The 16,181-nt window shown below is 38.9% G+C and overlaps 1 protein-coding gene across 2 annotated transcripts in view; it reads left to right on the forward strand.

Moving 5' to 3' along the window:
* The window catches only part of LOC131775457 (protein virilizer homolog), a 29,262-nt gene that overhangs the window by 11,455 nt on the left and 1,626 nt on the right, over positions 1-16,181 (forward strand). For both annotated transcript variants that reach the window (XM_059091570.2, XM_066163230.1), the window contains exons 22-53: positions 644-747; positions 1,215-1,324; positions 2,076-2,143; positions 2,520-2,558; positions 2,736-2,813; positions 3,048-3,090; positions 3,279-3,359; positions 3,860-3,934; positions 4,135-4,215; positions 4,349-4,411; positions 5,219-5,324; positions 5,627-5,736; positions 6,189-6,517; positions 7,273-7,345; positions 7,873-7,940; positions 8,352-8,420; positions 8,811-8,919; positions 9,382-9,472; positions 9,998-10,054; positions 10,737-10,832; positions 11,335-11,449; positions 11,862-11,933; positions 12,113-12,273; positions 12,407-12,469; positions 13,120-13,360; positions 13,929-14,031; positions 14,347-14,507; positions 14,734-14,855; positions 14,953-15,017; positions 15,454-15,656; positions 15,829-15,925; positions 16,032-16,137. In XM_059091570.2, coding sequence (XP_058947553.2) covers positions 644-747; positions 1,215-1,324; positions 2,076-2,143; positions 2,520-2,558; positions 2,736-2,813; positions 3,048-3,090; positions 3,279-3,359; positions 3,860-3,934; positions 4,135-4,215; positions 4,349-4,411; positions 5,219-5,324; positions 5,627-5,736; positions 6,189-6,517; positions 7,273-7,345; positions 7,873-7,940; positions 8,352-8,420; positions 8,811-8,919; positions 9,382-9,472; positions 9,998-10,054; positions 10,737-10,832; positions 11,335-11,449; positions 11,862-11,933; positions 12,113-12,273; positions 12,407-12,469; positions 13,120-13,360; positions 13,929-14,031; positions 14,347-14,507; positions 14,734-14,855; positions 14,953-15,017; positions 15,454-15,656; positions 15,829-15,925; positions 16,032-16,137 — 3,359 coding nt within the window. The remainder of the gene's footprint in view (positions 1-643; positions 748-1,214; positions 1,325-2,075; positions 2,144-2,519; positions 2,559-2,735; positions 2,814-3,047; positions 3,091-3,278; positions 3,360-3,859; positions 3,935-4,134; positions 4,216-4,348; positions 4,412-5,218; positions 5,325-5,626; positions 5,737-6,188; positions 6,518-7,272; positions 7,346-7,872; positions 7,941-8,351; positions 8,421-8,810; positions 8,920-9,381; positions 9,473-9,997; positions 10,055-10,736; positions 10,833-11,334; positions 11,450-11,861; positions 11,934-12,112; positions 12,274-12,406; positions 12,470-13,119; positions 13,361-13,928; positions 14,032-14,346; positions 14,508-14,733; positions 14,856-14,952; positions 15,018-15,453; positions 15,657-15,828; positions 15,926-16,031; positions 16,138-16,181) is intronic.

Below are 16,181 nucleotides of genomic sequence, written 5' to 3' on the forward strand. Positions count from 1 at the left end.
TGCTAAAAATCATGAGCTGTTCAAGTTTGTGCTTTTTGATTCAGCAGTGATACCATAGTGAAAAATTAGATGCAAGTCAGCCTGAGGGGTTAAAGGGTGAAGAAGTTGAAAACAAACTGATTAAGTATTGTGATATTATAGAGAAAAAAAGTGGTTACTTGTTCTTCACTTTGAATATGTTTGTCCAAAGGAGAATTTGATCACATAGTCTGACCATTCAGGTGAAGAAAGTCATGAAAGGGAACATTGTGGTTACGGGTGTCTGTTTTTTTGGCAATCAGAGAATAAGTCAGGTTTTTAAAGCTTTTCACCATACCAGTAACCTCAGGGTCCTTAAATCATCAAAATGTATGTGCCAAAGACAGATTCTGATTACTTAATTAGTTCTCTGACATAAGGGAAAAATTGAGGCCCAAAATTCTTCTTAGAGGGGGAAAAAACAGCCACACAGCTTAGTTGTGTATGTCAATTATTGGAGTCATTGGGTTAACCCACTTTCTGCTAACCAACAAAGGAGGCTCAAATAGCAAGGTCTTACAAGATAGATCGGATAAAATTACTCCTCTACCTTGACATACAGTATATTACTACTAGACAGTAGTAATGGAGTATGAGGATTAATGCACTGATTTTTCCTATTTAGGTTCAGGCTCCTGTGAAAGCATTTCCTACCTCAGCAAAGATCACAGGATTTGATAAATCTCCTAAAGATCCTTACCCAGTATTGTTTCACTTCTTCAAGGCCCGGTAATTGAATTTATTGCTTTTAAAAGTGTTTTTAGTGAACAGCAGAGGATTTTAGTTGCACTTCTAGTGGTATCCTGTGGGACACTGCAATGTACTGTTAGTAGCAGTAGTGGTTATGGCACTTGATTTTGGAGCAAGAAACCTTAGCTTGAGGCTTGGCCTGGTTTATGTTGTATTATGGGTTGCATTCTTGAGACAAGACACAATACTCTCACTATGTCTTGTTCCCCCAGGAGTACCAATGGGTGCTGCAGAATTGTTAGGGAAATTGGATAAGATCCTTGGTGATAATCTGCAATGAACCAGCTTCTCATTCAGGGAGAGTAACTTTACCCTTAGGTGCTAAGTTTTGCATAAAGCAAAGATAAGCAATTCAGTTACAGGCTGTTTAGCTTTAAGACTTAACCATATTAGTACAGTAGGCGAATGCAAGCATTTTTAAACTCTCTCTGTTTTTGTTAATTTAGTCGCCTTCTGGAGTCCATTCTGGTTGTGATGTCCTCAACAGCTGGTTGTCATCCTGCAGTGTTTGGGCCAATTAGAGATTTCTTCTTTACATTGTTACAGTCACAGCAAGGTAAATTGACTGCTTCTTACTGGTTATTTTAACTTTGGTAGTTAAAGTCTGTGCCAGGCTCTTTGTCAGGACACAGTTACTTGAAGGGAATGGTTATGTGAGGTGGAAAAAATTCAAAGTAAAAACACCAAGTGGAAGTTGAGGTTGGACTTCTCTCTGACTTTCCACAATCTTCTGTTTTTGTGGTCATGCATGGTAACTTACAGAAGTAGTGAGATGCTTTGATTGGTCTGTTACTCTATTGTGAGTGGATTGTTATTGAACATGAAGCATGATCAGGTCCTCAAAATTCATTTCAAACACATAACTACAAAATATGTTAGGTTCATTAACCATTCTACTCTGTTAACTATGGTTTGGCAAGTGACATGAGTAGTGGTCTATTGGAAAAAGGAAACAGAACCTGTAAACACTGCTTTAAGTGCTTATCTTGTAGAAAACCAGCCCTTGATCAAGGTGTATACAAAAATATAACTGGTTACTTTTGGAGTTGATAAGAAGTACCATTTACTTATTTCAATTCAGTGTCTTCACTATGAGATTGTGGTATGTGTGTTGTCTTGTGATATTAGTTTTTGGCACTAGATTTTGTGTTTCTCTTGTAAGTGGGCAAAGTGAATTTAGAATAATGGTTGATATTTTTTAGGTTGATTCTGAATAATTAATGATATTTTGATCATTGTAGTCTCAAGTGGCTAGCTTGGTGTGCTATTAGCCTAGTTTTGATCAAACTGTACTCTTTCACTTTCAGGTTTGTTGTTCCTTTCCTCTCATCCTGACACTATAAATGGTCTTATCCGTGTCCTCACTCAAACAACGGTAAGTGTCTTTCTTACTTTCCATTTAAATTATAGTGAATTGAATTAAATTTTCCCTAAGAAGGTCACCTTTAGCCTCACTCCCATTCAAAGGCTTGGTAACTAAGCCAAGATAATAGATGAACTACTAATCTGACTTGTGTTTCTGCACGTAGAAACAATATTTGGTGTACTATCTGTGATTCCTTTGATAAGTACATGTATTCTTTCACCATTTATTTTTTTTTCTCACTGGTTTCCCCTTCACTACCCACCTTCTCTCTTCCCACTTGCTTGCCCGATATCAGCTGCAGACCAACATATTTCATACTTACCTACTTGTCCACATACCTTCCAACCAGTTGGCAATAACATTCTGACACTGAGTTTGATTTCAGGAGGCTGATATTCACCACAGTGATGCAGCCCCACTGAATGTAAGTATTGTCAGATGTATCGTTCAGAATATATATTATTATAATGTATATTACAGTTTACTTACTATTAGTATTATTAGGTATGCATAATTTATTATTTTCATTGCCTAAGGATTATCAAATTTTCTTGGGTTATCAGCATTCGTTGCATTATTTTGTTATTTTCACACTCTTTAGGAAATCCTCAGAGATACAACTGCAGCTGACTCTTGCACTCCCCAGCATCTGGGACTTTTGCTGATTTATCATTTGCAGGTAAAGTTTATAAACTCTGTTCCTCTTACCTCAGTTATTATTGAAAGAACGTTTAACAGGAAATAGGGACGTCATTCAGCAATTTGAAATTACTAACTTTTCTTGGTGATGTTGAAAGTGTGGAATTGTAGCTATTGAAAGGAGTATTTGAAAGTGTTTGAAAACTTGTAAGGGTTTCGTGTAATTTGGTTTCATTTTATTTCAATATTTATTTCTATTTACGGGACATTCCAGACTCTCCAAGCTGTGGATCAACTGCTTACATCCCTCACTCCAGGTAATTTTCTTTCAACTTCTTTTCCGACATATTTTTAATATTGTATTGAATCTTGTTTCTACATGGCCACAGTCGAAAACCCAAATTTATCTTATCAATTTTGTCAACCATGTGTTATGGCTTGACAGCGATTACGTCGCTGTATTTTGATGTAATATTCAGTCTGATGTGAAATCTTTTCCCGTAAGATTTGCTGCCAAATGACATGGACGGAGCTGATCTGCTTTCTACTTTACACACTCTCTACTCCATGACCTTTACAGCCATTGGTGAGTTGTAATGATGTTGTTAAAGGATATGTAGTTTATTTCAGTCACGTACCTTAGAGGGATCATTACTTTTAGTTTTTGATGTTAATATAGTAATTAAGAATACATTAATGTGGCCGACTTCGTTACCGGCTGGTGCAAATGTACGCAGAGCTGTCTACTTGCTTCCTGCAAAAATTCAGCAATTTGCGATGAATGGTTCAGATGCTTAGACTGTTTTACTAATGACCTATTTCTTTGATGGATTTCAACCAGAGGGCCCCTTTAAATTCTCAAGATCTTAAATCTAATTCTCTTGACTGGTGTCATTACATTTCTGTTTTTTCTTTTCGTGCTGAGAATTTGGCGTTCTATCGAGACGATATCCGTTAGTTGATGATTCCCTTGCTGTTCATTATCTGTGTTTCACTTTTCAAACAACACAGCCAAACAGCGGACCATTTTTTTCAAGATAATAAGACAGTCTTGTCAATTTTTGTGCGCTTGTTTTCTTCTCGTAGGTAAAGCTGCAGTAGTGTCTGTTCTCAGCTTGGAAACAAATCTTAGTGCTCTACTTCCGTTTGTGGAATCTACCGGTAGGTCTCTCTTTTGATGATCGTTGTATCTTTGAAAATAGTATGCTGAACTTTGATTAGTAACTTCTGTGGCCATAATTTTAAATACTGGATGGTTTCCATTAATATTTTTTTCATTTTCTTTATTTCATCACTGTGAAAATGATGGAAATATAATGTGTGATACCTTTTTTTTTTTTTTTTTTTTTTTTTTTAATTAGGAGATGCAAAAGACGATGCTAAGTTGAAGAAATGTGTGTCAACGAGATACGCCACGGTGTTGATTCTTTTAACTGTAAAATGTGAGTATTATCGTCATAGGTGTGTGTACTGACATAAATTGTGCGCAGTGACCAGCTTAGCAGTTACGGGCAGTAGATTGGATATTTTATCATCAGATGTCTGTTAGCTTAAAAACGTTTTTACCTTTTGCAGTATCTGAGAATGTGGAAATGTTATCCAAGCTTGCTCCGAGACTCACGGCTGTCACAGAAAGAGGTAAGAAAAATTATTTTTATTGTTGGATATTATTGGTACTGAGAGTCCAGAGAGGGATCGTAGAGAATGATCTAGTGACATCTTAACTCAATATGCTTGCTTGCGACAAGTTTCTATTTATTTCAGATGACCCTAAACTAATTACGGATGATTTTCCAAGTTAAGAAGAACGGGGCTGAAGAGGGTTTCGTGGATCAATAACGCGTCATCACACCTAAGCAAAACACAATGGTCTGATTATTTAAACAAAGTTTTGCCGTAGTTTAACAAAACCGCGTCACAAAAAATCCTCAATTTAGCTGAACCTTTTATCTGAACATTTATTTTTGTGAACAGAGGTAAGAGGACCGAAGGCTAAGAGTGGAAGAACATTCATTTTATTAACTCAACCCTCTTATAGAGAACGCCTGAGGCCCACTGATTGCGTGAAACCGTAGTTCGGGATAGAATTCGTGTAAAGAACCGACCCAAAGTCTTTTCGAATGGTCTTGTAATACTGGATTGACCATTTATCTCTTACGTCCAAATTACAGACTTAATTGGCCTTTTATTCTCAGCGTTCATTTCCGGTGTAAGCTTTAAGACAAAACCGGAATATCAAGAGAACTTTTAAAACACAGTCAGGCAGATTATTCGTAGAGACTTGAATGAACGGATGAGAACTCAATTCGAACACAATTTTCTAACTTCTTATCGATCAATTAGGTAACCTATGTTCCTCAAACCGTGTCATCTCTTGTGCTTCTTCTAATTCTTTCGTCTTTCTTTTTTCGTTATGGATAATTTCCATTTATGTTTTTCTCTCAGTGGATGCGGACTCTTCAATTACCGAACTGGGCCATTGGCTGGTTGCTTTGAAAGATATCAAGTTTGATATGTCAGGCATCGGCAAATTAGTAGAATTTGTGAAAAGGTAATATTTTTCTTTTACTCTTGCACAAGAAATGTTTAGTCCGCAGATTCAAATAGCAATCCATACCACATAAAGAATCCTAAGAAGGAGACCAGTGGCCAATGTTTAGTTAGCTGAACTTAGGTCTTCTTGGGTTCAAGCCCTGATATATGTTTTATTTATGGTAAGCAAAAAGGGAAAGCACTACCACAGATAATAGTCCCTAATCCCTCCCAAACCTTTGGATCTACCCAGTGGGTGTCTTGCCCAATTGTCTTTCATAGTATTCTTAACTGTTATCTCTTTTGTTACATTTTGATCAGTCATCTGGATGAGATGAATGTCACACCCAGTGTAGCAAGTGGAGTACTGATGGCTGTCCGAGTCCTAAGGTACCTTGCCTGTCCTGTGGAGAAGTCAAACACAACTGAAGGTTGGTTAACAAGGTGGTCTGTTAAATTGAGTTATTGGCGCAATGTCGTAACCTGAGGGTGAACTCCCCAAAGAGATGATTACTTTCGTTTTCCGAGGGTGAAGCTTGAGAAAATCTGTAAAATTCTAGGAACCGATTATGACCAAATACGAATGTTTGAGTATATTTTCACTTCAAGTAGAAGCTATCGTGTTTTTATGTCTTTCAAAACATTTTTTTAAGCGTTCAGGAAAAATGGTGTACATACAGCTTATTTTCAAAATCGTTTCCTTTGTGGGTTGGTGACTTTAACTGTTTTATGTGCAACAACAAGAAACGCTCCCATCTTGAATCAACTCTGAACAAAGAATCTCACTGTACTGGACACAAGGCTCCAAAATTAGGGACTATCACTGCGTGTGTGATTTCTTGTTATGAACTATTAAACTGCTCAATTTTTTTTGTCATGGCAGTGATTCAGAAAGATCTCAACCACAACTTGGCCTGCATTGAGCTGTTCTCTGCAAATGCCATGGACGTGTTTATCAACGTGTTTCAAAAACTAGGAGACTTCCTTCTCCGCCCCTGGAGGCAGGGGCAACCCCTACACACTGGACCTCCCCTAGTAATGGTTTCTATGGTAACGCCTCTTCTTGCACTGGTGAAGACCCTTCTAATAGAGCTGCTGAACAGTGGTAAATACCAGTTTAAAGATAGAAGACTTATGAAGGCAATGATGGTACTTCATACTGTGATGTGCACAGCTCCAATGACAGGACAACTTAGTAGTCTTGCTCACAAGGTGAGGATGAATTAAGAGTCTTTAACATTCTGATGTACCGTAACTGTAGTCGTCCTTCCTTTTGGACGGTAATTTGGTATTATTAACTGAGTTGATAACGTGAATTGGCTACCGTTAAGAGTTTCAAAGCTGACCGTGGTTTTTAGCGTTAACCCATCTTCAGAGCGAAGTCTTACAGTATTAGTTAGTGCAGTTTTACAAGGGTAAACTGGGAAAGTGAGGAAAAATACCTCTAATATTCTGTTTTCCGCCATTATGACATCTTTGCAAAAAGTATCGGTAAATGACGACCGCTGACTCATCTCCCAGCCAAAATGACGCTGTTTCAAGAACACTTGCTGAGTCGTTTGGTCGTGAGTATACTAGAATCCAGTTTAGTAGAATTGGAATCGGGTAAGAGAAGTTACGGGAAGGGCAGTGTTCCACTTTTGGTAAGAAGGACAACGAGAGGTAAAGCTGGAATGTCTTCTTTATCTGCGAGATTTTTATGTTTCTTTTCGAATTAGTGGGAGAGCAGTTAATTTGAACTGTTTGTACGTTGTCCATATTTGTATCATTGTCTCTGAAAGTGTATCTATCAACCTCTGTTGAATATTGATCGTTACGGATTTCACTTATCATGACTGGTCAATTCTCTGTAGTGAATTTTGCATCAATAGATGCTGTTGTTTGTCCTGACGAAGGATGATAGCGGGTAGTTTACAGACACTGTGGCTAATTTTCTGCGATTTGACTCCCTCCTTTTTTGCTAAAAGGTCCAAAGTGAAATTGTTGATGTATTCATGACATTTACGAGGCCAGTCGTACAATCATCTGACCATGAAGAAGGTAAGCGAACTGAGTATTGTATTCAAAATATTTATTGCTATATTAACTTGTCGAGAGGCAAAGGGGAAGCATAAAACAAATGCTGGAACTAACCAGAGTTAGAAGACCAAAAAAAACTGAATTGGGAAATAAACATGACATCCTTGTAGTCCAGTAGAAAAGGCACCTGTCTCAGTGAGTTATCGCTGCACAGAGGCCGTGACTTACCTGAAGACACCATCCAGTTTCAAAGAAAGAGGTAGTTGGTGAAACACTAGCCACATTCAAAGACTAGCGTGTCAAAATAGATGATAATAATCAGCTGCAAACAGTCTTGCACATGCTCAGTCTATAGACTAGTCCCAAATCTTCGCTGCCTGTGGGTTTCTGTTTGTATCAAACCCCGCTACAACGAGCGCTTTACACATTTTGATAGCGCTTGATTATGTCAGCTTTCAATCATTGATAAGTTTCTGTTTGTCTATTTGTGGTCATGTTTTTAGTTGTAGTATTGTTTGACTTGTTGCCGGTTTGTTTTTCTTCCATAGCAATAAATGAAAGCATTTGGTCGCTTATGTTAAAAGAACTTCTTGAATACACAACATCTGCTCCCCAAGTAAGTATATCTTAAAGCAAAAGATAAAAAAAATATGATGCTGATTCGACAAGTTAGATTTCTCAGAAATGATGCCCTTTACCCATCCGACTTCTCATTCATGTAAGACGCTCGATTCGTATTTTGTTCGCTATCTTTATTTTGTATGTCAGTTAGACGAAAGAGTCTTTAAAATGTAATCTGTCAGACTCTGGGATTAACTAGCTTGGCCTTTACTGTAGGTGTTGCCACAGTTTTAAAAGAAACAGATTAGCTGACAAATTCTTCGCCAATTTTGCATGACACGTTCATTGTGGCCAAAATTTATCACATATGATTTACCTAACGTCTTCTCCTCTGAGATAGATTTTGTACTCTTTACTTTTACGTTTTAATTTGATTGGTTATTCTTGACATTCATTTGTTTCGAAGGCTTTCCTAGGAGGACTTGTTCTGCTGTCAGAACTGTTACCAATACCTTTACCAATTCGCTCGCTGGAGGTGGGTAATTTACACAGTGACTTAACTGAGTATTCAGTGTAGAATTTTGGAATTTTAAATTCAAACTGATCTTTGGAGGGGTAGTGAATGGAGTGTGACTCTGCGTGTTGTTTCAACAACGGCAATAAACTGAAGGTTCCGAAGAACATGATATATGATGGCGGAAGTATTTAAGAACGTGACGGGTGCGGTATTTTTTTGTGATGATGATTGGGATAGGTGACGGGCGCGCCAAATTGGCGGGAAATAGACGGCTGCTGTCAAGTTGTGATCCGTTTCAGCGGGTAAACACTGTTGACTCGTATACAATCTAATTCCTACAGATTTCTTTTATTTAGCGGTCTGTTGACTCGGTTCACTTTTTTGTTTTCTTCTTTTTTTCATTTGAAGGAAATGCCTCAGGAAGAAGCGAATCTGGTGATGAATCATCGCCGGCTGTGGAGTGCGCACCTCAATCCACTCAGCACAGAGCTGCAAGGAATACTCAAGGATCTGGCCGGTAGGAACCTGGGCGGGATGTAATTTTTGAATAGTTACATCTAAGAGTCCTCACTGACAGAGGCAGGGTTAGGCAAACTTTCAATACCTGGAAAACAAAGGTAGACTTTTAAAAAAAGGGAAGGAGTCCGGAGTTTTCTAAGCTTCTTTGAGTGTGAAATCGCCGAGTAAGATTTTTTAAAGATAGATGAAATTTACGTTAATTATCATGGCTTCATCTTCTTAAACGCGGGGTCGGTCAACAGCCAATCTTTGGGAAAATACCTCGATTCCCACTACTGTGTTTAAGCATTACGTTGTGGTTGCTTTTTATGTGAAATGCGTCGTGGTTTTTATGGATCAAGCCATGTGTTTTGACTCATAACCTTGTGTAAAACATTTTTGCTTTTAAAATGCTTACGAACCTTTGTTAAAAACTAGCATCTTTGAGGTTTCTAAAGCCTCTGTTTCTTGTAACTTGTAGGATCAGCATGTCACAATCTTCAGCAAGTACTGAGAAGAGTTTGTTCACAGCTGTCAGACCTCTCTGCACCCACAGCCTTCAATATCGTCAGGTGATTACTGTGGCTCATTTTTTTCACTGTACAAAACTACTTTTAGTTGTAAAGAGACTTTAAGATGTTAGGTCGATGAGATAGAACAACACGGAAGAGACTATAATAATGTAGGAAGGAACAAAGACTTTTTAGGATGGCGAAGATTTAGACGGATTTCGAATGGCAAACTGGAAAAGTGTAACTATCTCGACGTAGCCTTTTAACGTATTTGGCTTTGGAATAGTATTAGCGTCAGAAGGTAGTGGATTTTACAGCCTTACTCCCTTTGCCGTGAGAAGTTTTGCCCCCTTGCAGATTTCCCCCTTTCAGTAAGTGCTTCTTTGCGTTTCAACAAGTGAATTCAGTTCAGCAGTTCTCCAACAAAGGAAAAACAGAGTTATTTTCAGCACTCTAATGTAATAAAGAGCAAATAAGGCAAATTTATCAACCCATTAAGCTCAATTGCACTGTGAAAGGAGATAAAACAATCGCTTGTTCGAGTTGCGAAGAATTCATAACTGTGCAAGGATTTTGTTTGATCAGAACACTTCTGGAGACACTGGACAGCGAGATGAGCAAAGCAAGTGGAGACGACAATAGGTAAGAAACTCTTGACAACAAAAGCTACAAAACTATGACCCCTTCAGTGCCGTGTATCGCAACTCACCGGTCGGACCGTTTCTTCCGTGAATAGAATGAGAACTATCTGAGCTAGTTTTGGCCGAACCGGTCCCATCATTTTAGTAGAACATGAAAGTTTTCACGCTCCTATGCAGGCTAATCGAGTGCGCATGATTGCAGCATTGAGCAGTAATGATGCCCAATATTTGATGCAACCCTGGAAACGACTCACTCAACTCGACTTAAACTTTCTATTTACATCAGTTTACAAGCAGTTCATATATGAACCGCTCTTGATAAACGGGAAGGAATGTGGAAACTCCAGTTGGTGGTAGAGCCCAACTGTTATTCAGAAGGCCTGAGCTCCAATTTCGTGGAAGCTTGAATCTTTTCAGGCTTCTTTTTTTGCAGTTTCTTTAATTTTTGCTCACGCGTGAGGATCATTTCTTTACTTGCGTATCATTCGTTGGTGAAATTATGCTGTATTCCATTTAATTGTCATTAATCATGACACTTTTCTAAACAAAATTCCAACGGAAAGTTTGACCGATGGTTAAAGCGAAAGAAAGTGTGTGACTTGTCTACGAACAAAATTAGCCTGTATATTAACTGTTTACCAGTATAATTGTGAATTTGAGTGTTACTCCAATTTCCTTTTCAGTTGTTCCCCGGGAGGTGTGCGTATTATGACATTGTTAGCTTACCTTTCATCACAACCAGCTGTCAAAGTGTCGCTGCTTCAACTTTTGAAAACCAGGTCGGTGAGCTGGACGTAATTTCCTCGTGAAATCCTAATACCGAGTTAGGTATACTAGTTGATAGCATACAAAGGATATCTATCAAACGTAACTGAAAAGTTATCCTTTAATTCAATCTTGAGACATAATGAGCAGAATGGGTCGGATATTTTCTGATGGCTGAACGACGCCAAGGTCGCGAGGGAAGCTATCTTTCCACCCAAACCGCCTTGACTGTTCAAATATTGTAAAATGGCTATTGCACGATTCACAGTATCAGTTTGAAGATTCAGGGCGAGCAGAGGGAGGATAATTCACGTTTCAAATAACGCTTCATTACACTATTTAACTTCCAAAGCTTTCTAAGACAGTGGAACTACGTAGTACTATACTTAATTGTTTAAGAACACACTGTGATTGAAACAGATTGTATACGGCGTTGTTAAAATTGATGGAGGCTTAAAACCAGCATTTCTTAAGTTGTGATATAAAAGAAATGAGTGTTTCACGTTTTATTCACAGTGGCAATGCCAAGAACGATGACCTGTTGTTCCCCAGTCTTTTGCCGTCCATGTTGTCTTGTTTGAAAGGGTCGTCTGAAAATCAAACGGTGTCTAGATCACAGTACTGTGTCGTGGTATGTAAATCATTTTATAATGACTACTTTACAGATTTCGAAAGAGAGAGGAAATTATGTTTTCACGTTCGTTTTGCTTTGATTGATTTTGTAGTAGTTTTACAAAACCCAAGGTTTTTCAGTTAGTTGCGCTTATTACTAAATTCCCGCGCTTATTTGCCGCTTGATCTTCCTCGTCTGTAACGATTGTATTATCCTGCTCATGTCGCTGGAACGTTGCGCAAATTAAAAGAGTTCAGATCTTTCTCTGATGTAGATTATTCACGTGCATGTTTGGGTATCATTATATCACCTGCGCTTTTTGCAACAATTGTATTTTTGAGGCCACACATCTAGCCATATTTTGTTTGTGAGTCTCTTGTTTTTCTACAACCTGTTCTTCAAAAACTTTATTTGTGCTTTTTTTTTCCAGTCGATTGTCCAGTCCTTGTGTGACCCCACGGTTAGCCTGATGCCTTTCGAAACTCCTTTTACCGACCAACATGTAAGTTTTGTGTTGTTGTTGTTGTTTGCTTGTTTTGCAGTTTTCCTTTAGATATTGTTTGTTGTTTTTCTGTCAATGAAATGAGTACTGTCCTTTTAGCATAAAAGTTTATTCCATTTATGAAGCTACGTTACCATAACTTCTCTAGTCACATTTTTCATGAGATGTTCTTTATTTAGCTGGCTAATACTTTGCCGGACAAGGAGATGCTGGAAGTGATTTGTGCTGCGTTACTGGAGCACATGGGATCCGAGCAGCAGTCATTTGCTACGATTTTGCTCGCTCTGAGGACCCTGCTGACTCTTACCGAACATAACTATGGTGTCTACCATCAGAAAAGGTACCTGAACTTGTTTTAGCTTTTGTATTTAATCTTAGCTCACAACTTTGGCGAGTCGTGGGCTTAAATAGGTTTATGGTTTAGATTGTTGCCCATACGAGTAAGCTTTATTTCCTTGTTTGTGTCGTTTCAGAGCTCTGGAGAACAATAGTGAAGTGTTTTATCGCCTTCTGAAAAGGCTGTCGTCGTCTTTTGAGTAAGTTATATTGATGTTGTCTTTCCCCCTTTACCCACAGTATCTATGAACTAATTCTCCGATTCAATGGCCTACAATTCTTTGTTGTTTAGTTCTAGGAGTTTGGTGTCTAATCAGAGCAAAATCTTCTATTTGATTATGGTCTAAAGTCTCAATAAGTGCATTTTGACAGGGTAGGGAAAACGTAAGAAGAATTTATAAGCTGATCACTCCAGTCGCTGTCCAAAACAAGGTCGGAGGTAGCTTAGTCAGAAACGGACGAGGAAAAAAATAGCTCCGTTTATTTTTTGTCAGACACGTAGGCTGTAGGAGTAAATGTATTCAATATACGTTTCTATAAAATCTGAAGTACACATAAACACTTAAAGTAATAGACAGACAAGATAGGAAAGAAATTGGATACCTCATATCTATTGACATAGGAAGTGGCTCCTAACTAAAAGAAAACCTTATATAATGGTCTGCTGGTGTCCAAAAAACATCAAGAGATATGCATGGACTAAAAGAGAATGACAATGGTCAAGAATGAAAAAGATGTACACGGATTGTAAAAATTGTGTTTTTCAAGACACACGAGCTAGGATTTAGCGCCATTAGGGTCTATAAGTTTTTGAAATGATTTTGAAACCACACTGCATTTGATTGTCCAGGAATAGCATTCCAGGCCCGGATCACCTGTCCACGCTGTCGACGACCATTGAGCTGCTGCAGCTGTTACTACCAGAGGATACAGCCGGTATAATTCAGGAACAGGAAGACGATGCCATGGAGGGCGAACCATTGAAGCTAACCACTGAGATCAGCATCAGCGCGGCTCAGATGAGAAGCTTCCTTAAATTTGACAGTGCTGCAGAGGACGGCCCACTTAGAACATTGGAAAAACGACTCGAGGTTTATTGGATCTTTCTTTGTTTTGGTTTTCGAGCTTTGGTTGTTACTTTTAAAAAGAGCTGTTGGACAGAATCGATTGAAATTTAGTCGTTTGCTTAAACTCCTAAGAGTGATCAGCATCTAATGTCTTCTTACTTTATTACCTTTGAATCAAACGTAAAGGTTATGAGAATAAAAGAGATGATCACCAACGAAAGAAGTTCTTGTTTGTTAACAAGGTTTTGTGTTCAGTACTGTATGAAATGCGTAAAGGACAGTATGGAAAATATAGATTCTGATGTTAGGGTGTAAAGAGGAGAAATCTTCAAAAAAGTGGAAAAAAATAAGTATCGCTGTAGAAGAAACGAGGATAGTTCAGAATTGAAAAGTTCAACATAATTTGCGAATGAGACGAAAATTTAGTTAAATTTTCAAAGAGGCTTTAGTTGTAATGAAAATAGTTCAGGAATACAAACAAAACAAAGTGGTGTAGAGGAAATGGAAAAGGAGCAAGATCCTAAATCAGATGCTTAACGCGTTAAGACTTCAAACATGGTAGACATGTAAACAAGCCATTTTGTTGTTGTAGGAAAGCTGCAAAGAAGACGAGGCTCTGGAGCCATTATTAGATGCAGTTCGTGTTTTGACAGTTATGCTGCGTAAAACAGAAGGCGAGACTGAAAAAGAAGCAGGTAATACTATGTGTCTAGTAGCTGATAAACATAGCTAAGTGTACAACAAGTAAAGTAACTTGAAGTCTCGGTAAATATGTTTGCCTATTTATACTCGTAAAAGGTATGAATTAAAGGGGCACTGACTTTTTGGCCATGCCAATGACGCAAATGCCATAGCAACAGCCAAAAATGTGAAAAGGGTTTGAAAAAAAAACCAAACAAACAAAAGACAATAACCGAGAAAAGACAAAATGTTCATTGCGGTGTAAAAGTGGTTTAGAATGGAACGGACGGGTATTGTTGCATCTGATGTAAGGCTTTTGTTATTCACAGAGGAGGTCACTGAGCCACAGCTCCCAAGTCCACTTCCGCTTCAGACGCTGTTTGTCAACAGATTGGCTTTCGTTTCCGGTGAAGTTGAGGATGGTGGGGTCAGTCCAACGCTCTGGTACTCTACCCCTCTCCCAGACGATATCGATCCTGAAGTTGACTTGGTAAGGCTATTTTCCTGTTCTCACTGTGACGGGATACTTTGAAGTACTATCAGGTGTGTATTGAGTTCAATTCAAGAATGCAGTGGAGCTTGGCTTGAAAATCTGTACAAGTTTTAAGTTCGTCAAAACGGGGGTTTTCCAAAATTTATTTGTATGTAACTACATGCTTATCTTTTTGTTTGTTTTAAAAATAATGTTCTCATGTGGAACGCTTTTAAATTCACAGATAAAAATCGGTGTTGATTCTCTGACAGAGAAGTTCTCTCCGGACTTTGATCTCAAGGCCGAGTTAGAAAAAGGACTGGTACCTTCTCCCCCAGGCTCCCCGACGCGCAAGAAAGCTCACAGGTAAAGCTCCTTCTTTTGCAACTTTAAAAGATCTTGGGATCTGTTAACGTGATGATCGGTGAATAAGTCAACTTATCCTTTGTTATTTTTGTCCTAGAAACAAGAGAAAGTACGATCCCTTGATATCTGGTCAGCGAAAGGATAATAAGAAAGCCAGGACAGGTGTGTATAAGGCTTAAGTACTAAATGCTTCACTTTGCAAAACAGAAATATTCAGTGAACACTTTTGGGAAATCTGTCGAGCTTCTCCCAGCAAATATTCAGTTTTTACTTAAACTTCCTAAGCTGTTGACGCGTGGTGTTAAGGTAGACTCTGGATCAGAGCAGGATCATTATGCTGTATTCCCGCTGCTCTTCCCTCCATCCAACATGTGTTTAAGTGTACTTGCTACGAAAATCAGGACGTATTTTACGACAGACTAACATCCCTTTCAGAGGAATGGCAATAGTTTTAGTCGTTTATTGATACAGAGGCCAAGATAAGCTCTTACAAATATGTGAGTCAGACGGTCTCGTTTGTAGTCTTAACCACTTTTGCCAACTCAAACAATCTTTCCTTAGTTCTTATTTTTCTCGTTTGCTCTCTCACCTATGGTAGCTCCTTCAGCGCCAATGCGAGGCGGTGGTCGAGGCACAAGGGGTATGCCACGGGGTCGAGGCAACCCTCGCATGAATGACCTGTTCCGATCACGCAAGCAAAATACGAGCCGTCCACCCTCCATGCACGTGGATGACTTCATGGCCATGGAAAATGCTAAGACCCAGGACTCGCCGCCTCCGATGCGAAGGACTGGTCCCAAGGTACGATATACAAGTTAATGCTAAAATGTTTATCTCGTCCGCTTCATAAGATAATGAAAGACCTCATAGGTCGATGAAGAATGATTTGACGTTTGCAGGTAGTTAAGCTTACTAACATATCTGTTTATCGTGCTATATAAAGCTGCTTAACATTTTTTTGCGTGGTTTTCAGGGTCCTCCGCCAGGTAGATCGATGGACCATGGCCCGGGCAACTTCATGGGAAATCAGGGCCGTTGGACGGCTATGCCGGGGGGACCACTTCGAAAAGGTGCCTTCTTCTTGTACTAAACATAAACTTTTCTTTCCGATGTTATTTACAGTGGGCAGTGTTTCCTTGTATCTCCTTCTCATGAATATGGTTTGATTTCTTGAAGGTCCTGGCATGGTTACTCAAGGAGGAATGCGCGGGGCAGGACCTGACTGGGGAAACCCACGACAGCACCCTATCGCCTTTCCGGGACAAAGGAATTTCCAGAGAGGGTAAGATAACTGCCAGTGGTAATCGTAAAAGAGGAACCTCAATG

This window comes from Pocillopora verrucosa, chromosome 3 (assembly GCF_036669915.1).
Source record: "Pocillopora verrucosa isolate sample1 chromosome 3, ASM3666991v2, whole genome shotgun sequence".
Lineage (NCBI taxonomy): Eukaryota > Metazoa > Cnidaria > Anthozoa > Scleractinia > Pocilloporidae > Pocillopora > Pocillopora verrucosa.